The following is a 22,414-nucleotide window of genomic DNA, read 5'->3' on the forward strand; positions in this document are numbered from 1 at the left end:
GAGTTTTAACTCAGCACAATTCGAAAGAAGATAATTGGAAGAATATTGGGAACCAAAGAGTTAATGGTAGCTGGAGACTTCCATAGTATTTTTTTCTCTCCATACTATGGAAGTCAATGGCTCTAGCAGCTGTTTGGTTACCAGCATTCTTCAAGATATCTTTTTTTGTGTTCAACAGAAGAAGGAAACTCACATGGGTTTGGAACAAATTGAAGGTGGATAAATAACCGAATTTTCATTTTGGGATAAACTATCTCTTTAAGAAATTTGGGTTTAATTTTTTATTTTAGAGATTTAACTTTTTGCTGAGTTAAAAACACATTTATCATTGGGTTAATTGTTACACACTGCATGCTATATTGCATACGATTTTAAAAACTGTAGGCAACATGTAATGCATACTTTTTAGTAAGTAGCTCACTTGTATCCCATTCCAAATATACCTCTAGTATTCCAAACACTACTCAATAAATTTATAATAACATGACCTAATTGGAAAGCCATGATAAAGGAAGTGGTAGCTTCAATAAAAGGGAGATCTAATGGAGTGTACCACTTCAGATGACGACATACATTTAAATGAGCCTACAGTGATATTTAATTAAAGGTGCATGCTGGCCTTGGAGTACCACAGCGGAACAGAACACCTTATTACGGTGTGTGTCCGCTTGGGTCAGGCCAGAAAAATTCTGAGGTTTGTGTGTAAAACGTATCTGGTGTCGGTTTTGATGCTAATTATAAAAGACTCTGGGTTGAGAGTCTTTTCAGGGAGACGACCAAGTAAGCAAGTCTGGGAGGCGACAGCCTGGTGCGAGGGAGAGATATTAGAGAGACATATCTGTAATAAAAAGATGTGGCTTACCACTTCCTAATCCTACCAGCCGCATATGTTTGCCCACCCACATGGTCTGCTCGTGCATGTGCTGCTTTTCCAATGCCCAGCACCTCTCACATGCACACAGACGGATACACGTATGCATGCTCGTTTACTCACACAGTTACAGCCAAAGCATACTTACTGACACCAGATATGTTTTAGACATGCAATATTGCACACGTTTATAATCAACAGACTTTTCATATTTACATGACTTTTTTTTTAATTGTCATTTTAGTTGTTTCTTATTGATTTTATAATTGTAAAACTATTTAACGTTGAGGAAATCAGTGTCTTACAGACTGCAAAAGTTTATGATCACCGGTTTAGAAATTCTTAGGAAAATTTCTGCTTTAGTTCTGAGAGGGGTCTTTATGACAGGACAAAAAAAAATCTTGATAGGTAATTTTTGAATTTGTAGAAGGGTGCAAATTCTGTTATTTTTTCAGGAGTCACAGTGTAACTGTACATGTTTTGTATCAGGAAGAAAGTCATGTGGTAACAGGGATTATTGTAACAGACATTTAATGTAACACTTGCTACTTTTCATCCTAGGTCAATTTTATCTAGACAGTTTCTATATAATAGTTTTCACAACAAAGTTATGGGACGCTAAAATCAACAGTATTTTATAGAAAGTGCCATGTGGTTTTGATCGTTTTGTCACACAGGAGCATAAATGAAGACTCCCTTTGACCTGCCGCACTCTGTCCTATTCTTCTCTACAGCTCAGTGCTACAAAAAAGATGGGATGTATAGAAAGTACATATAAAAATAAAAACGCAAGATGAATAACATACAATAGCATTTCACAGCTTTCCTTCAGAGCGGCCTGAGGTTCATCCATCCTTTTTTCATCATGAGGAGAGAAATGGAGAGAGAAGCACTGGATCTCCAAACATTTGGCTGTTGGCTGAGGATGAAAGAGGTTGGGCCAATTTGCCGAGATATTGTTTTTCGCTCTGGGATCTGTTCTAAATGGCGGTGCTCCCCTCTCACTAGACCGGGAATCTGATGGATCTTAATGTGCGAGCATGTTCTGCCGCATCCCCCACACACTCCTCTCCTTGCTGCTTCTCCCCTCCTTTTCTCCCTTTGTGGCTTCCCTCACTTTTGGCAGGCCATGTGGCGGAGTTCAGCAGTTTTGCAGTCGTTTTCCAGATTTACCCACAGCCGCCACTTTCATGTGCTGGATACTTCAGAAACCCTCCCTCCAGCACCGCTGTCTCCCACTTCTCCCTCAGTTTCTCTTTTTGCTGTTCTATCTTTACCTCTTTTTGCCACATCTCTCTCTCCTTATACTTCTTCTCACACTCTAGCTTTGTTCCAAAGCCTAGTGAGCTGACTCGCTGTCTACTTAGGCAGATTCCTAGCCATCATGGAATCTCATAACTGAAAGTACTACATACGCAGCAACTCCACACACCACATAAATAGCACTTATCATGGGAAACATGAATCATAGTTGATTTCAATTGCGTTTTCCATTAGCATGTTGCTAAGCTTACAGAGTGATTCTCTAATAAGCATAAAAATCATTGTGCCCACAAATATTGGTTAATAAATATATATTTATATATATATATATATTAAAGGGGTCATATGATGCGATTTCAAATTTTCCTTTCTCTTTGGGGTGTTACAAGCTCTTAGTGAATAAAGAAGATCTGTAAAGTTGCAAAGACTAAAGTCTCAAATCCAAAGAGATATTCTTTTTAAAAAAAAAGACTCGTCCACACCCCCCTGAAACAGCTCGTTCTAACATTTGCATAACGCCGCCCAGATGTTCACGCAAAGAAAGAAGGTGTACCTTTTATTCTCATTGTAGTATTGTTGTTGTCGCCGCCGCCATGTCGTATAGACGCTGTATGTTTCACTGTGAAAGTGAAACTACTTTGTTTGGCCTTCCAAAAGAGGACGATATCTGCTTCGTCATGCCAGGAGCTGATCCGTGCTGGTCGCTGAGGAAATACATCAACTTTGCACTGTGGATCGCCAAATCTGCTTTAACCATGGACGAAGCGGAGTCCAGCCCGGGGTCTTCACATGTGGTTGCCGCACTGTTCTCAAGCCGCCCGCCTCTGCTCATTCAAGCCGCCCGCGGCTCACTCTATTCCGTGGCTCACTCTAGGCCTCTGGCCTCTGCTCACTCAAGGCCGTGGTGTGTGACACTGTTTTGTTGAGAAAGCGAAACTACTTTGTTTGGCGTTCCAAAAGAGGACACAACTAGAAATCATGTTTATATCACGTTATATCAATGTGTTTTATATTTATGTCTCGTCGCTCCAGTCAGACAAGGCATCACAATATGTTAAGAGGCGTAACTGTTCCATCACACGCTTGAGGCCAATCACAACGCGCTGGATAGCTGGCCAATTACAGCACACGTCACTTTTCAGAGCGATGAGCCTTGTAAAAATCGATGCATTTCAGATACGTTTGTTTTATGCGTTTCTTAAACCGCATAAACACATTTCATTACACCAATTACACAAAATAATGTTCTTTTTAGCAGCATCATATGACCCCTTTAATTATTAGAGAATCACTATATATATGAAATGCCTTTTGCTTTAATTACAGCCTTTAGTCTGTTGGGATCTGTCTCTGTTTTTCAACTAACTTTGCACATCTAGACTTTGCAATATTTTCCCACTCTTCTTTGCAGAACTGCTCAAGTTCGGTTAAATTTGATGATTACCATTTGTGGACTGCAGTCTTCAAGTCATTCCACAGGTTTTCAATAGGGTTTAAGTCTGGGCTCTAACTTGGCCATGCAAGGACATTCACCTTTTTCTCCTTCTGGTCAGTTTTGCTGTGTGCATTGTGTCATTGTCATGTTGAAAGGTAAACCTTCTTTCCATTGACAACTTTCTGGCAGAGGGCAGAAGAATTTGACAGTATTTTGCCCCATCCATTTTTCCATCTATTCTGACAAGTGCTCCAGTCCCTGCTGCAGAGAAACACCCCCATAACAGGATATTACCACCTCCATGATTTACTGTAGGAATGCTGTTATTTGGATGGTGAGTTGTATTGGATTTATCATTTGGTGTGGATATTCTTGATAGGATTCTGCTTCAGAATCTTCAAGGTGTGTTTTGTCAAAGCTCAGTCATGACTGCATGTGGCCTTTCTTGAGGAGTCGCTTTTTTCTTGCAGCCCTTCCACACAAGCCACATTTGTGGAGTTTGTGATATTGTTGTCACATGCACACAATGACCACTCTTTGTCATAAATTCCTCCAACTGCTTCAGAGTTGCTGTAGGCCTCTTGGTAGCCTCTCTGACCAGATTCCTCTTGGCTCTGTCATCCAGTTTGGGGAGACGTCCTGATCCAGGGAGGGTCTGTGTTGTACTAAATACCTTCCACTTCTTAATAATAGACTTCACTGTGCTTCTAGGCATTAATAAAGCCTTTGAAATCTTTTTGTATCCATTTCCTGACTTGTGCCTGTCCACAACTTTGTCCCAGAGATCTTTTGACAGTGCTGTGCCACCCATAGTTGATTGTTTGCTTCAGTTGCACTACCAAGGACTGAAATGCTCCAGAAAAGCTCTTTTCATGCTGAGCTGATCAAAATGATCACAGTTGAAAGTCAAATAGCTTTGTGTGCCTTAAGAAGGTGATTAGCTATAACTGATTGAGTTTACAAATCATTTTAGGAGGGGCTGATCCTTTTTCCAACTCAGTGATTCTGTTTTTTGTTTTTTGTTTTTTTTTCTGACATGTTGGTGTTATATCTTTCATTTGGATGTATTAAGAAGCACTGAGTAAATACAGCTGGATAAAACAAAAACTCATCGTCTTCATTTCAGGCTGCAAAGTAACAAAATCTGATTATTTTAAATGGGGGTTATTATTTTCTTTAACCACTGTTCCATACTTCTGTTCAGGGTTTGGTTTCAGTAAGATTTTTTAAATGTCTTTGAAAGAAGTCTCTTATGCTCACCAAGGCTGCATTTATTTAAAACAAAAATACAAAAAAAAAACAGTAATATTGTGAAATATTATTACAGTTTAAAATAATTAAATATTACAAACATTTTTTAAATGTTTTAAAAAGTGTGTTTTTTCCTGTGATGACAGCTGAATTTTCAGCAGCCATTACTCCAGTCTCCAGCATCACATGATCCTTCAGAAATCAATTTAATATGTTGATTTGGTACTCAAGAAACATTATTATTTATTTATTTATTTATTTATTTATTTTGTATTTTCAATGCTGAAAACAGTTGTGCAGCTTAATATTTTTGGTATAAACCATAATACCATGATGATTTTCTTCAGAAAGCTCAAAAGAACTTGAATAGGGTTTTAATGTAAATACTTGTAGTGTCATTTTGATCAAATGAATGCATTTTTGCTAAATAAAAGTATTAATTTCTACAGTTTGAAACAGTGGCTTAGCCAGAATTGTATTTTTGGGCGGGCATGGGCAAAAGTGAGCGGGCCCTAGGCTAACTAAAGAACAGAGTCCAGTGGAATAGCAAATCCGCGGCCCCCGACCGCAAACTCAAGGGTGGGTGGAGCATAGGCGCAGGAAGTGGGGGTGCTGAGGGTGCTGCAACACCCCCTGTTTTTTTCTGTGGGCAAGTGTTTAACTGTTGGGAATAAAAAAATTAAAATTAAAAAAAATTAAAAAAAATCGGAGTGTCTATTTACACTAAGTGCAAATAGGTCACCTTGTTGGCAGAGATACCAACTTTGCCCATTAACTTGTCAGTTTCAGTGGGGTAGATGATATAGCGTGCGTCATTATCTTTTTGACGCCATCGACCCGGGTTCGAATCTGCCTTATGGCGAACATTACACGCACGAAATTAAAGTGAACACGCACGAAATAATGGGTAAACAGCACAAATTTAAATGCACGACATGCCCAAAACAGTCTGGATAACAATTGGCTAACACTGCTGTCAGTCAAACTCTCCGAATTTTGCAAAAACAAATTTTATTTATTTTGGTTATTTGAGACATTATAATAGTTCTCTAATTGTGTTAAAATAGATGAAACAATAATGGTTTGAAACGTCCCTAGTTTGAAACGTCACATGAGGAGTGCGCTTTAAAATGCTCCCTACGCAGGCAGCTCAATAGATTTAGAAAAATCTTCTGCCTATGTTTGTCTTTTCTTTATTCTCTCCTTCTTCGTTTCACAGTCTCTCTGACTTCGGACGGTCACAGAAGGCCACTCCTTTTCAGATGGTTGTGGAATAGTTCTGAGGTGGTTTGTGTTTGTTATGGGCTCTGTGTGGTGTGATCTTGGCTCTCTGCTCTCTCACAGTGGAGCCCAGCTCGCCAGCAACATCACATGACCTTCTTAAGTGGGCTGCCTCTCGCCACATCAAGGGCACATCCCAAAAATCTGCTCTCCGATACTGTCACCCCTCATGTGCATTGCCTGCATTTTATTGATGTAATTTATATTTTACCCAGGATGACTCTGTACCCTCGTTCAGACTGTCAGCCCAAATCCAATTGAAATCAGATCATATTTAGATTGAATGGCAGCAGGCTACATGAATTCCAAGTTTTGCAAAGTAATTTTGAGCTACATTCATATGTGGTTTGAAATCCTATTCAAATCGAATTTCTGGAAATGCTTTTCAGTCTGACCACTCAAATCAGATTTTTCGTAGCTTTTTCACATTCTTACACCATGTAAAAAGTAAACACATCAGTTGTAAGACGCTTTGGATAAATGCATCTGCTAAATGACTAAATGTAAATGTAATGTAAATGCATGCAGCTTCCTATCTTTCTGCCGCTGCCTCATAAGACATAATATTGTTATCCCTTATTATAATCCATCGCAACGGCAACATGTCGTCATGTTATAAGACAACATCTCTAATGCAAACTGTATTGCTCTTATTGTTGTTTTTAGCGTAAACATACCAACACAACGTCATTGTCATAGAAACCAATGCAGATACATTGAGCAGTTGTTATACACAGTGTGGACAGTCCCCAGAATTGAGCAGTTGTTATACACAGTGTGGACAGTCCATTGGATTCCAAACGGATATGAACAAAAATCGGATTTGGACTGACAGTCTGAACATGGCGTATGTGAATCCCTGCTGGATGCCTGAGGCTCACTGAATAGAGGTTGGCACAGAGGAAGATGTGCTCGCAGGAGCTTGGAGAGATGCCTGCTCTGCATAATGCTGGTGGATGGAGTTGCATGTGCTCATAAAGCTGAGTGTAGAAAGGCTTCGAAACCACTCACAGCTTTTGAAACAGGAAGAGCAGAGACCACCAGTCCGCTCTGGTTTTACTGCCTGCTCTTGTATCCACATATGTTACCAGATAGGAATGGGTCATAATGATTGGCTAGTTTATTTGGATTTTCTTCTACTTTTTTGTTAGCTTTTTAAGTGCTTTTATCAGTAGTTTAGTAAGAAAATTGTACTTCAGCTGTTAAACCTCCTCAGAAAGGTTGCATCTTTAAATGAAGCTTTTTAAAGCACATCCAGATTGATATCTTCACCTGCATCTTACGCTCTTTGTTAATTTAAAATGTGTGACAAAACAGTCCATCTAGTCTAATATCCAAATAGTATGAAAGTAATTTTTTTTTATTGTAAAAAGGTATGTAAACGTCACAAACGGCACAATATACAATATGGCTTTTGACCAGATTTTTGCCCTGATTTACAGTCTGGAGGAGTCAGAGTTAGTCTGCAGATTTTGGACAGTCACAAGTCAACAGATTTCACAGCAAATTCAGATCAGATTCAGATTGTGTCGGCTGAGGTGTAATTATACTAACCAGTCTAATTATACATGCCTTCCTTAAGACTGATTAGTACTATTCGTTCAAGTGATCTATTGACCAAACAATTTTGAATTTATGTGGTATCACTGTATGCCAAAAGTAAAGATCTTTAGAATTTATTCAAGAATTAAGTGTATGTAAACCAAAGGTGAATTTTGAAGAGCTGTAATTTAATGCATGTTGAATAAAATAAACATTTGATGTTTTAAAACAAGCTAGAACAAGAAATCATTTATCTTTAGTAAACCTTGAATTGGAACAGAAACAATTGCCATGTTTTAGTTGTTGAAATTGAATGAAATAAATCTATTTTAAGGACAAAAAATATCACTTTATAAGTGTGCTGCCAAATCAAATGAAATTGAGTATAAAACTGCATTTCATCCTTATTTCATCCATATTCATACTGTTTATTCATATTGACTGGGACATGGCCATTCTTTACTCTTGTCCTAAGCTAAAAGAGAGAGAGATTGAACTACTTGCATTCACTGGCTTCTCCTCCATTGTTCTCTAAATCGGAGATATGGTATTACATGGCCTGTGCCAGAAACCACAGAGTGACAAAATCCATGGGGTGCCGTTTGGAAAAAAAAGAGGTAGGGAGTGAGGATGCTGGTGGAAGACAGAAGAGTGCATCTGGAGCTGATAAGCTTTGCTGAGAACCACATGATTGTGGTGCTTCAGGAGGAGGCGGCACTGAATGTACTGTCTGTTACACAGTCATCTCCTCCCTGACAAATGGCTCCAACTTTTTTTTCCTCTTTTCCCTTTCGGCCCGCGAAAAGGGGGGGTGGGGGGCAACAAAGGAGGGAGTGTTCCTCATGCCATCTCTCCTCACAGGGTTAGTCCTGTGCATTATCCCATACTGAACCATTTCCATTGATATTATCATGTCCCATGCACTTAGTTCCAGTGAAACCCATTAAACTGCAGGAAAGTGTTGTGGGATTGTGTTTTCACTTGCATTTTACTTTCCAGTTTGACTTTCATCAGAGTTTCGGGTTGTTAGACATCAAGCTGAGCTTGTAATGAGTAATATTTTCTCAATTAAATCAGTGAAATGACTGCATTGTAGAAATGGTGGAATAGTCAATTTTGAATTCAGGAGGAAACAACAAACAGGAAATTTCCTAATATTGACTGTACACTCGTAAAAAGACCTAATAAGTAACATTGTGCTACCATGATTTTATTGGTTATTGTAGTATTGCATTTTTTTAATTATGGTTGAATACAAAGTAAACTGTGACGCAATTAATGATAATCATTCAGTTCTTCTTTCACTTAATAATTCTATATATTCTGTGTAATATAGACAAAAATGTTGGGATGTATCTCACCTGTGTTTTTATAATACTTTGCCACCAGAAGAAGCACTTCATCATAAAAAAACTGAAAAAAACACAACAACCATACTAATAAGACAAAAGCTAACTAAATAAAGAAGCAAAAGCATGCTAAAATAATGGTGTTTATGGCTTCCAGTAAAACTTGAGGTAGTTTCAGCCTTTCAGGGTCCACGCGTTGAAGATACAGTAGGCAGATCTTAACCCACGCTCTCCATATGGTGTGAATATACAGCCTTTTCATCCCTTTTCCTCTCAGAGTCTTGTGTCTTTGCCATGTTTAGATTATGACTTTAAAGAGAGTTCAAATACTTGTCATATTTATCTGCGCTTCGTTATGGAGCAGAAGGTCTCTCTGGATTTATGTGGTTACGGTAATGAGGGAAGTATACATCAGATGTTTTAGATTGCCCTATGACATGTTATTCATCATTAAAGGCCCGTTTACATTGTGTTAGTAGTGTCCAATGCATTGAACTTTATGAAGTAAGCGATGACTACAGCATTACTCTAGTCATCGTTGTCATTCAGTGCTCAGAGTTCAATCAATTTTTCCATTTTTGACCTTGTCGAAAGGTCCTAATGTGCATGATTTTTGTAATTTTCACATAATTTTGGCAACAAGAAACTGTCAGACATTATGAATACCTTTTTTCTGTAAAGAAGTACATTCACACAAATCAGGTACTTAAAAGCTTATCCAATCAAAAGTAAACTAGTAATCTGTTAAGCTAAAGATTTCATCTTAAATTTAAGAATAGAAAACGGACAGATCCAGTCATCAAAGGTTGCTGCAGGACACAGTGATGATACCACAGCAGACGACTCTGATAAAAACAGAGGCCTGCGGTATACGGATAGAGGCCAGAGATGGCTGTGATTGGCTGTTGGCTGGACTGCTTTCCTGAGCTGAAGTTTCAGGTTACGATACTTCATTAAGTCTCTGATTAATGGCTTCATAGTGGAGTTATTACCCTCTTGTTGTGGTGACCCCAGCTCATGTTCATTAGCCCAGTAATGAAGCGCTGGTCTGGCGAGCGTGTCCCTGACACATGACTATAGGAGAGAGAGAGAGAAAGAGACTTGGTTCAGAGGTCGTCTTGTGGCTCTGATTGAAATAGCCGTGTATTTAAGCAGCAATGTTCCCCTGTCTCTGTGTTAGTATTCAGAACTGACTGATCATTAATCACAGAACTGAGATCCTTTTCCAGCAGTACTGGTAATCAGACTAATCAAGACTTGAGTGAAACTTTTCAACCTCTTAAAAGATACTAATCAATTTATTAACTGAAATGTTGGCTTTTGATGTCCAGTGATTGTATTATTGCAGGCAGTTTAGTGCCTTGAAAGTATCTGCTTTCCATTTTATTAACACTGTAGTTAAGGGTGGGAATCACAAGAAATGTAAAGCTAGTACATTTAAAACAATTCTTGGAAAAGGTGACTTTTTAATGACTGTTTATTAATTCAGTATTCATTGTCTTTTTTTTAAATGTGGCATACAGTAAGTGCAAACCAATTATTGGCTATAACTGTATTAAATAATAATGAACAAACAAATAAATGTGGTAACATTTCATTTATTCTGTTGTTTTTATAAAATACCACTGATTACAGAACTCGCAAGTTGAAGGCTGTATGTTTTTGATTCACTAAAAAGAACCAAATGATAAGAGTCAATTATTTGTGAATCGGTTGGAATACAGTATGGTTTTGATTCACCAAAATGAACCTGCTCATCAGAATCATTTGTTCAAATCGTTGTGATTAGCCAGGGTGTGCTGTGATTCACCAAAAACAATTGTCTCAAAAGAGTTATTTGCTTGGGAATTGGTTGAATTTGGTTTTGATTCACTAAAAAGAATTGAATCATAAGAGTTATTTGCTTGGGAATCTGACTCACTTCATGCTGTGTGGTTTTGATTCACTAAAAATAACTGACTTAAGTAATTTGTTTTAGGTTTAGATCGGACTTCTCATTTCTCACTGCATGGTTTTCTTTCAGAAAAGGCTAATGAGAGTAATTCAGGAATCAAACTAGATTGATCGCAGAATGAGTTCTATATATTTTACTTTGTAGATTCCGTAGCAGTTTAGCAATAGCTGCAAGAGTATTTGTTTTGCATAATGCAATTGCAACAACCATTAATGAAAGACAACATCATTCGATTTCTGAATGTTCATGAATGGAATCATTTCTGAATAAGAACTGGTTCTTGATATTTATGTAGTATTTCTCTTGTCAGGCCGCAGTCAATCACACAATCAGTCATATGCATTTCTAAATTTTCCAAATAATCTCCAGTCCAACCATCGAACACTTTTGTCTTATTGCGTTTAATCTTTAAACCAGATTGGCCTGTGTGTCCTGAGTGTAAATAAACTCAGCTTGCCTTTATTTTTACCCCTCCAACTTAGTTTATTTGGAGTCTTTATAAAAAACCACCTCACACATGAGGTTGCTCCTAAACCCTCTTAGAAGCTGTATTTTTTTAGAAGGGGGGACGAATGAAAGAAAAGAGAAGCGTGTTTTCTTTTTCTCTGGTTTGTTTTCCAGTCACTTTAAAATGAACTCTGGGTGCATGACGAGAAGGCCGCAGATGGTGCGGTGTGCGATGCGAGACAGTCATAGTTTTTACTTTACAGATGACTGGAGAGCACTATGAAAACATGCCTTTTACACTTCTGTCCCGCTGCTGTCACACCACGGCGAAAAGGGCAGTTTTGCAAGTAAGACAAAATATCGTTGTCTCCTTGCTGTCAGTAATTGGTCTCCTGAGATAATTGTAAAAGTGCTTAGTAAGGGCGCTACAGAGAATTTGGTGTGAAAATATGTAAGCATGAGGGCACGTTTCATGTGACAGGCACTGAAGAGGAACCAAAAACTCAATAAAAGTAAAGACAGAGGGAAAGTTCAAGGCTAAGGCTGTCATAACAAAAGGCTGCACTTTTCGCTCTAGTGCACTCTGTTTATGATGCTGTAATATAAAACTGCTGCTCCCACAATCCTTAGCATCTCCATTTTTCTTTTGTCTTTTGTCTTAAAGATTTGTCTTGTCATCTCTTTTCCAGTCTCCAGTGGTGTCGGTGGGTTTTGCTCGGTTTCATCCTAACCTGTTGGTGGGTGGCACATACTCGGGGCAGATTGTTCTCTGGGACAACCGAAGTCACCGAAGAACACCGGTTCAGAGGACCCCCCTGTCCGCTGCAGCACACACTGTAAGAGAACCCACAGATACAATCACCCCATCATGAATTCAGTTAAGTGTTTTCAAAGAGTCTTATTCTATGGAATACAAAAGGAGTTTACCCAAGCCACTCTCTTACATACAATGAAAGTAAATGGTGACAATGACTGTCAAGCATGATTTTCAGTGAGAACTTAAATCTTAGTCTGTTTCCTGCCCAAAGCTCAAAGAGTCATTTTGAAAGAAAAAAAAAAAGTTTGCTTAATTGTACTGAATGTTCAGTTGTAGTGTAATTAAAATCTTAAATGTATGTTTAAAAAAAACTGTACTTGCAGATAATTAATGAAATAAAAGGCCTCTTAAGTGTACTTTCATTTTTTAACACACTTAAGTACACTTTTAAAAATTGCACTTACTAATTGTCAAATTAAAGGTTTACTTTAAAGTACATTTTAATATTTTAAATGTACTAAATTGCAGCTTCATCATTACAAATGTCCAATTACATTTTAGTTCACTTTTTTATGTACTAAAGCATGTGTAGAATACTTGATTCTAATTTTATAATCATTATATGTCAATTTTACAGTTAAAATTGAACTGTAATATGCATAAATTACTAATACACTTCATCATTAACTGTCCAAGTTGACAGTAAATTTTAAATTACTTAAATCTGCTTGACAGTATATTCGGCAATGCACTTTTACCAAAAAATTATAAGATTACATATAAAGATGTACTTAAATCTTACTTATATTAAGTGGGTCAAAAAGCACTCTTAAATTCAACTAATTTCATTTAATATAAATGTAACTTTTTTACATTTTGATTTATTTGGATCTAATGAATTTAAGAGTCTAAAAACATTACATTAAGTTCACACTTAACTATATTCCTTTAAAGTATATTAACATCATAAGTACTCTTTTTTTTTTAAAAAAATGCAAAACTGTACAACAAAAACAAACACTTTTCTTTTTTGCCTATTTTTCTATTTCCATTTACATTTACTTTAATAAAAAGAAAAACATAAACATTCTTAAAAAGAACAAAGAAAATCATACAGGTTTGGAACAACATGAGGGTGAGTAAATGAGGACAAAATTTTCATTTTGGGTGAACTATCCCTTTAACCGGACAATCACGCTATTACATGATGCTGGTAGCAATCAACCCCTCAACGTTTTCCTGACCTCGTCTTCTCTCTCTGTGTGCAAAAGGCCGCCCACTGTCTACCAAGGGCTAGACTCAGTCTGTCAGCACAGTCAGGCTCAATGAGCCCCATCTAACTCCTTGTCATGCAATAAAGACAGTACAGCCTAGTAGCAGAGGAAAGGGACGTCCATAGACCCTTATTGTGCTCAGCTGCCACACACATGGCCCCTGAATGCCATACATGCTGAGGGTTTAAACTCCCGTGCCCTTAATAATGAAAGCCTATGTCCCGACTGCCGTCTCATCACTCCACCGGCCCGTCTGAAAGAGCCCATTGTTGGTCAAAAAACAAAAATCAAATTGACGACAATAACCACATAATGGATTCACACAGTTGACTGTATTTGCAGACGGGCAGATGCTCAGGCCAGGTTAGTTCACAAGCTAGGTATTGTCTCTATATAGACATAGCCTTTATTAAGGGACCATCCCTAGATGTTTGCTGGCCATGTATAACACTTTTTTGAATTTCTCATATTTGTCACACAGTTGTAGGTGACATACTGTAAATGTATTTTTCTCAAAGCACCCTGTCTACTGCGTCAATGTGGTCGGCACTCAGAACGCCAACAACCTGATCACGGTGTCCACAGATGGCCGGATGTGCTCCTGGAGCCTGGATATGCTGTCACAGCCTCAGGTCGGTGCTGATATTACACCAGCATCCATCACGCCTGTATAAAAGTCTGCTTGCTCAATCCATGTGTGTCTGTTGTAGGAGAGCATGGAGCTTGTTTATAACAAGTCTAAGCCAGTGGCTGTGACTGGGATGGCCTTCCCCACTGGAGACGTCAATAATTACATTGTTGGCAGTGAGGAGGGAACAGTGTATACAGCATCCAGACATGGCAGGTGAGTGGCACATACATGCATACATTCGACAGACTCTCCATGATAACCGTTAGACACTTAGAAGTGCTTTGGGTGATCCGATCAGAAGAGGTCAGAGATAAATAAAGTATAACCTGTCAATCAAAACAAGCATTTTAAATTTTGTTGTTGGCTTCCTTAAAAAAAAACAAGCATTTTAAATTTTGTACTTATCTATAACACAAAAAAATTTATACTCACCTGTCAATCAAAACAAGCATTTTAAACTTTGTTGTTGGCTTTCTGATCAAAACATTTTAAATTTAAAAGATAACTATTTAAAATCAAGCCCAAGGAGATAAAAAAGGTAAATAAAAATAAATATAAAGTACAAAAGGGCAGAAGTTTATTTGAAAGAAATTTGTAATTTTGTAAATGCCTTTATACTGTCACTTTAAGCATATTGAAACTGTTGTTGTTATTATCGCTACCTTTGTGTTGTTTCCCTTTTGTGTTGCTCCACAGTAATTTTATTAAGCATATTGAAACTGTTGTTGTTATTATCGCTACCTTTGTGTTGTTTCCCTTTTGTGTTGCTCCACAGTAAAGCTGGCATCTGTGAGATGTTTGAGGGCCATCAGGGCCCAGTGACAGGCATCAGTTGTCACAGTGCCGTGGGTCCTGTCGATTTCTCCCACCTCTTTGTCACCTCTTCTTTTGACTGGACTGTAAAATTGTGGAGTACAAAGGTAAGAAGTAGTATCCTCTACACCTTTCAAGCATCATCAGAGTACCTACACCACACTACAAGCTGTTCTAAATGAATTTATGCATGACTAATGATCGGTTTTAATGAGACTTGTGGACTCATTGACTGGAATTAGCCGCCATTTAAACATTAACCAGTGCATTATCAATGAATTCATTCAAGAGTCTGAGGTTTTGTAGAACTTCTGTTCAGTCAGTGATACTTAAATGCTTAAACATGCAATTATTTACACCTTCCCATTCTAACAGCAGCAAACATATATATATTTTTTTTTTGTACATTCAGAAAGTACAAATAGTGAGCTATTTATTTTTTTTGTCTTGTTTTCCAGTAATAAATATCTAAAATGGCCCCACTGACATTGTTTTTCTTTGTTTTATGCATACATGTATGAAAAAATACAGTAAAAATTGAAATTACAGTAAAATTCTTATTATCTTAGATAATTGTTGTTTTCATATAAATGCATCTTGTGTTAAGGAAGTTTTGACTGGAAATCAAGATAAAAGTACTGGCTTTTTTTGCTTTTTATGTTTATGAAACCCTAATATGAAATGTAAAAAACCAAAATGTTTCCAACATTAATGTAGGCACATGTTTTCTAAAGAGCATTTTAAGCCCTGCTTTGTTAATGAAGACAGCATCTTGGCATTGTCTTGTACATGCATTAAATCCATTCTGTGTCCAGAGCTTTGAGACCACTGGACAGCGGCTTTTTGCCTTGGAGCTTAATCTGCATGTTCAGAAATGAATGATTGAGTCTCTTGATTGGGGTTCAAACCACATGGACCAAAGAGATTGAGCAAGAGTGGGTTAGGGTGGGAGACGTATGGACATGGTTGTGCTCACAGATACTGCAATCTGTGTCTGGAGATACTGGCTCAGATCACATTAACCACGGAGTGAGGGAAGCATGAAGGCCAAGTATGAATAAAAGATGGACGTAGAAGGAATGTTAGGGGAGCAGAGAGGCATGAATTTAAAAAAAGCGATGGAAAAGTGGGATAGCTTGAAGAAGAGACATCAATTACACAACCTTGGTAGAAACGGAAAACATAATTAGTAGTTAAAGGGATAGTTAACCCAAAAATGAAAATGCTGTCTTCATTTTCTCACCCTCATGTTCTTCCAAACATGTATGACTTTAATTTTTGTGTGGAACACAAAATGGGAACATTTTAAGAAAGTGCTGGTCGCTCTTTTCCATAAAATTACAATAAATAGGGACTGAAGCTTTTGAGCTTCAAAAGGTGGTCTGAATATCTTGTTTGTTATGTTTTTTAGGTCATTTAAGGTCATATTATAGCTATATATGTAATTCAAGTAATTTACAGGCATGAGGATGAGTTAATGATGACACAATTTACAGTAACGTAAAATGTTATTTGTAGTTAGTACTTTTTTTTTTACCTTTTTTTTCAGCAGGGATACAAAAATGTATCAAAAGTTGTGAAAAAATATTGTTTTAACTATATTTAATAAAAAATAAATCTAGCTTTTTTAACTATATATATATATATATATATATATAATATATATATAATATATATATATATATATATATATATTATATTTAATTTTATGAAAAATATAGTAAAAAAATAAATAAATGTGTATATATATATATATATATATATATATATATATATATATATATATATATATATATATTATTTATTTTTTTACTATACATCATTAAATGCCACTTAGGTACTAAAATAATATTAATAAAATAAAAAAAAAGAAAAAAAAAGTCAACACACATTTGAATGGAACTGTAAATTTTTATGAGTACTGTCCCTTTAAAGTGCTGCTATTATGCCATTTTTAAGGTCCCTAATATTGTTTTGGGAGTCTTCTACAATAGGTTTACATGCATGCAAAATCAAAAAATGCTGTTGTTTTCTCAAAATATGCATTTGATATCACCTCACCAACAATTCTCAAATTATTCATTTAAAGCATGTCTAAGATTCAGTTCCTCCTTTCCGTGAGCCAACTCTGCTCTGATTGGTCAGATGGCCCATTCTGTTGTGATTGGTCTACCGCATACAGCACGAGTCGAAAAGATAACGCTCGGTAGAAAATATAAACATCTATTAATATAAACATATAGATTGTGATTCAGTGGTGAGCCATCTGTCTAGCGCAAGAGTTTTGTGAATCCCCCGTTGAACTCCATGAGATTAAAGAAGCAGTCATCAGTAAAATGATGTGTTTGTCAAGTTGTTCATCGCCAGCGGGAAACACAAAAAAAATGGGGGTTGTACCTAATCTATACAGTGGAAAATGTTTTATTTAACTACTGATTCTTTCCAGGCTAATCTTTCAGAATTTAAAATAAAATGAATTTACTTTCACAGCGTAGGACACAGCATCTAGACATGATGTTAACCACACGAACAAGCTACAGTGTTTGAGGGCTGGTCAAGTTGTTTGCGGCCAGCCAATGTAGAACAAATGTAGACATCACGCAAATGATATACAATGTGACGTGTAGCCGTCACAGAAATGGGAACTCAACTCGTTTAGGCTGTTCAGAGTTGATTCTTTTTTTGGGAGACATTAATTTATCACACAAATTTATCCATCACATTTATCAATACAGTATTGTCAAAATTCACACACACACACACAGCAAAAGGTACATTACACACTGCATGAAAGGCATACTTTATGAGTTAAACAAATATGAGTTAACAAAGAGTTAAAAAGCAGAAGAGAGCCAAATAATCTGAAGTAGATGGTGGACACAATTACTGCCTCAGGCCCTGCGATGCATTAATGAAAGCTACAGTATATGTATCATGTTCTCACACTCATCGCTATCTGTGTGCACAAGCCTACGTAAAGTCCTGCGTTTTCCCGAAACCACAACATAGCGTCCTTTCACTTTAAGTTGGGCTCAATGCATTTTCTCTACAAATCTTAGACTTTGTGAATTCTGACAGATATTAAAACATTCCTGGGATGTTATGGATGTGCATGTGTTATTTTTTTGGGGACGGGGGAATTCCTTCCCTTTGAGGAGAGCCGCAGGAATGCAGGCCTGTCTCTTTCTCCTCTGTGTGGTTGTAGGCACACCTTAGCTTGGATCTAAGCAAGCTGTGAGCCTCCACACATTATCACTCACATGCAATAATATGAATTTCAAATGACACCTGGCTTGCTATTTTTAGACATTGATGTGTTAGTTTAGTCAATTTATGTTATAAAAATGTATTGTTTAATTATTCATTAGGTACAGAGCTGCCTCCATTTTTCTGTTTGTAGTATAACCAAAGCAGTGCTGACAGATAATTCTGTTCCTTTTATTGGTGTCCTATAAACACGAAAGGAAAAACCAGTGTATGTTTCCTGTCAATGCCTGGTCGCTGCTCAGAAAACCCTCCTTGTGGCCTAATTTGCCTCCTTAAGTGCCTGAGGCGAGTCCTTCATGTACTTCTCGATCTGCATCTTAGTCCTCATCCGGGTCTGGGATGGTGGTGACATGTATAAGCACCGTTCACTGTAGGTACATAAACAAGTACATGAGGTACTGGAGAGTGAATACATGCATATACTAAATCCCATCACTAGATCTCTGCAGAGGCATCAGAGAGGTTATGGAATGAATGCGAGGTCTGCTGAGGAGTATGCACATCACGCTCTGTTAGAGGGGAAAAAATGGCCTGCAAACTGATCTGTAGTCCTCAGGGAGGGCAGAATCAGCACTGGCGCCTTCAGGATTTGGATTTGTGCCTGTGGATCCTGTGGATCCTGTGGATCAGATCAACTGATGAGCACAGTTGAAGGTCTAATTGGACCTGTACTGGTTTGATCACAACATAATAAAATAACTAAATTACCTTAGTGGCACATACAGTAGCATGCTAAATGTGAAATGTAAAGCACCATTCATTTCAAAACTGGGGGGGGTTTTATGGATTTTTCTCACGCACACACACACACACACACACAAAACATATATATATACACACACCACACACACACAACACCATATATATATATATCATTATGTACTTGTTTCAAAGACAAACATTCTTTAGAAGACACCCACTAAAATGTCATTCAGTGTAACAATAGTTCATATACCAAAACATTTTGTCAGGCATATTTACCAGAATCATTAGATGTCATTTAAAAGACTCTGTTTAAGGATCACAGTGCAGCTCCCAAAAAGCAATTAATTGTCATTTTTAAATTTTACCAGTTTTTGCCACTATCCTTCAAGCCACTAGAGGTTTTAGGCATTTTTCAGTTTTCAATAATTTAAAAAATAATACAATTTAGTATGATCGCTTATTCTTTTATATATTTTAATAAGTACGGGCAAGAATAAGGATAAGTATGACAATGGAATATTATTTCACCCATATTTTGACATGTTATTTTCACAAAAGTTATTTGAATCATTGAAGTAGAGAATTTACTTCCATTTAATATGCTTTCTATGTATATAAAATCAGTTTTGTGTAAATAAAATTTAATGCACCAAATGGGACGTACAGTATCTTTGACCCATATGTTTTTGTTACACTACTGTTCAAAAGTTTGGAGATTTTTTAAATGTTTTGAAAGAAGTCTCTTATGCTTCTCTAATGTCTCTCAGAAACCATTAATAAATCACTAATTGTCACACAAAAAACAATAAAACATTATTATTTTCAGCAGCCATTACTTCAGTCCTCAGTGTCACATGATCTTTCAGAAATCATTATTTGGTGCTCAAAAAATATTGTAATCTTATTATTTTCAATGTTGAAAATTGCTTACTATTTTTGTGGAAACTTAGAAAGTTCTAAAGAACGATATAACAATATAAATGTCTTTACTGTGACTTTAATGCATGCTTGAATAAAAGTATTACTTTCCTTCAAATACATTTTTACTGACTTCAAAATTGAATGGTAGTGTATATTTAAATGGTCTGTTTATTCATTCATTGTTTGTTTAATGTTTGATGTTGTATCTTTTTATTTTTTTATTATTGGACCATCTCAGATTATGTTACAATAATAAGTAAAACAATAATAAAAAACTAAAGTGATTTTAAGATGAAGTCTGCACACTGCATGGTGTGTTTGTCTCTGTGTGGTTGATTAGTGTGCCAGCTGTCTCCTCTCTGTACCTGTGCGGAATGCATCCAGCAATCCTCAGGATCTCTCTCTCTCTCTCTCTGTCTCTCTCTCTCTTGTTTTCTTTCCTTTTATTCTATTTTCTTCTATGCCACAGACAGCTGTTACACTTAGGCTACAGTACACCTTGGGGAGACTTTCATCTAGTGTTTTTTTATGACTGCTTGTATGTGCAAAGGTTTTAATTAGCTCAATCCCAGACAGGCCCCAGGGCTGCAGCAGCGCCACTCTGTCTACTGCCTATGCCACTCTCTCATTCTCTCGTTCTGCCTCTCTCTCCATCTTCACCCGCTCCGTCCCATTACAACCCCAGCACCTTCTTGCTTGTCCTGTTTGCCCTTTCATTCTATCTTTCTCTTTATATTTCACCTCCTTTTTCTCATTTTGTTTCCCCCTCAGCAAAACAAGCCGCTGTACTCCTTTGAGGATAATGCAGACTACGTCTACGATGTGATGTGGTCTCCCGTGCACCCCTCGCTCTTCGCCGCCGTGGACGGCATGGGTCGTCTGGATCTGTGGAACTTGAACAATGACACTGAGGTGAGGTAACGCTTTCGGTCTGGCCCCCCAGATCACGCCAGGCCAAAGATGCATCAAAACAACAACAAGTTCCTTTCTGTGTGGGCGTCTCCCCACAGGCCGCCCTTAAATCAGCTTTCTGACAGCTCCTCACCAACAGCTCACACAACACTCCAGCGACGTTCCTTTCCATAGACACACACACATAGTCTGCAAGCTTACGGCTAATTACTCCGATGTGTGCGGATTCCTCTCTCTCCACCATTCCAGAGTCAGTGAGTTCCCATGGGCTTCAGCCCAGCAAAGCGGTTTAACTTGGTCTTCCGAGGCCACTGTCTTTCAAGACCTTCAGGGACTTAGTTATTTTACTTGATTTAAACATTAACCTCATTAAAGTTTGTTAGATGTTTACTTTAATATACAATTTTGATTAAAAGAACACATTTATTTGGGAAGCAAAATTGTGTAAGAAAATAAGACTTGTCTTCTATCCATATTATGTTAGATATATATTTACTTTTAATATATTATTTTTGATTGTATATTTGTATAATTTTATACAATACAATTATATGTAAAATTTATATTTTTTTAATTTAAATATGTTTATTTTTCTTACTTTACTGGATTAAAAACTATATAAATATATGAAAATAAAATAATTAAAAACAAAATAAATATAAAAAAATAAAAATTTTGATTGTAAAAAAAATCAAATAAAAACTACTATAAATAAAATGAAAATACAATTATATTAAAAAAATATATAACAAAAATATTGAAATAATCCTCTGAGAACAAAAATAATTCTCATTTTGATTAGAAAAACGTTAAAACTTCAAAAAAAACCAAATGCATTATATTCAAGATGTATTCTCTAAAAACAAAACAAAAAAAAATAATTTGCCATTTTTTAATCATGTTTTTAACTTTAACCTCAATTTGTAATTTAAAATAAAATAAATAATAACTTTAACCTCAATTTGTAATTTAATATACAATTATTTAGATTTTAAAAATAAAGTAATTCAATAAAAAACAAAAAAAAAAAAAAAAAAAATATAAGGGAAAAAAAGTCTTAATATCTAAAGAATTTTAGATAATTTATCTTAAAGTCTTAATATCTGAAGCGGTTTTGCTCAGTGATGTTTTTAAGGATTTTTAGATATTTTTTCTGAAAACAAGGCCTGATTCAATTCTGATTCAACTGATTTTTGCAGCGTATTAGCATGCAGACTTTGTAGAACGTTGAGGTCATATTAACTGTCATATACTGGATCCTATAGCGTATGTCGCTGATAATGGAGTGTTATCGTACATCACATGCTATGATGGTGTTTCACGTGACAGTTGACTTAGTGCTACATGGACCATTCACACAATACGTCAGTCTGTAATGGTGTACATGCCTCACCACAGCCAGAGCTGTTGGGTGTTACGTGTCTCCTGTGTGAGATGAGATCTGCTCTGACTGACACTGCCTGTCCACTAAGGAATACACACCCACTTTAATTACATGCTGCTCTGAGATCTGCTGTTCTCGACTCAGCCATTTCTCTCTAACCATACACTGTGGGTTTGGTGGAAGGTAACCAATAAACAGCTCACTGATTGTAAATCACATATACTAAAGTCAAATGGAAATCAAAACTGACCCTATTTACCATCTAAAATACATTGATGATACATGATTCCAGGAAAATAATGTTTGTTAATGCACTCATTCATTATATATATATATATATATATATATATATATATA

General features: G+C 36.7%; 1 protein-coding gene across 3 annotated transcripts in view; it reads left to right on the forward strand.

The window, feature by feature from the left end:
- LOC109062620 (cytoplasmic dynein 1 intermediate chain 1) overlaps nucleotides 1-22,414 on the forward strand; it is a 59,531-nt gene that overhangs the window by 30,792 nt on the left and 6,325 nt on the right. For all 3 annotated transcript variants that reach the window (XM_042776982.1, XM_042776984.1, XM_042776981.1), the window contains 5 exons: nucleotides 12,083-12,229; nucleotides 13,943-14,056; nucleotides 14,135-14,268; nucleotides 14,831-14,975; nucleotides 20,533-20,673. In XM_042776982.1, the coding sequence (XP_042632916.1) occupies nucleotides 12,083-12,229; nucleotides 13,943-14,056; nucleotides 14,135-14,268; nucleotides 14,831-14,975; nucleotides 20,533-20,673 (681 nt within the window). The remainder of the gene's footprint in view (nucleotides 1-12,082; nucleotides 12,230-13,942; nucleotides 14,057-14,134; nucleotides 14,269-14,830; nucleotides 14,976-20,532; nucleotides 20,674-22,414) is intronic.

Source organism: Cyprinus carpio, chromosome A19, assembly GCF_018340385.1.
Source record: "Cyprinus carpio isolate SPL01 chromosome A19, ASM1834038v1, whole genome shotgun sequence".
NCBI lineage: Eukaryota > Metazoa > Chordata > Actinopteri > Cypriniformes > Cyprinidae > Cyprinus > Cyprinus carpio.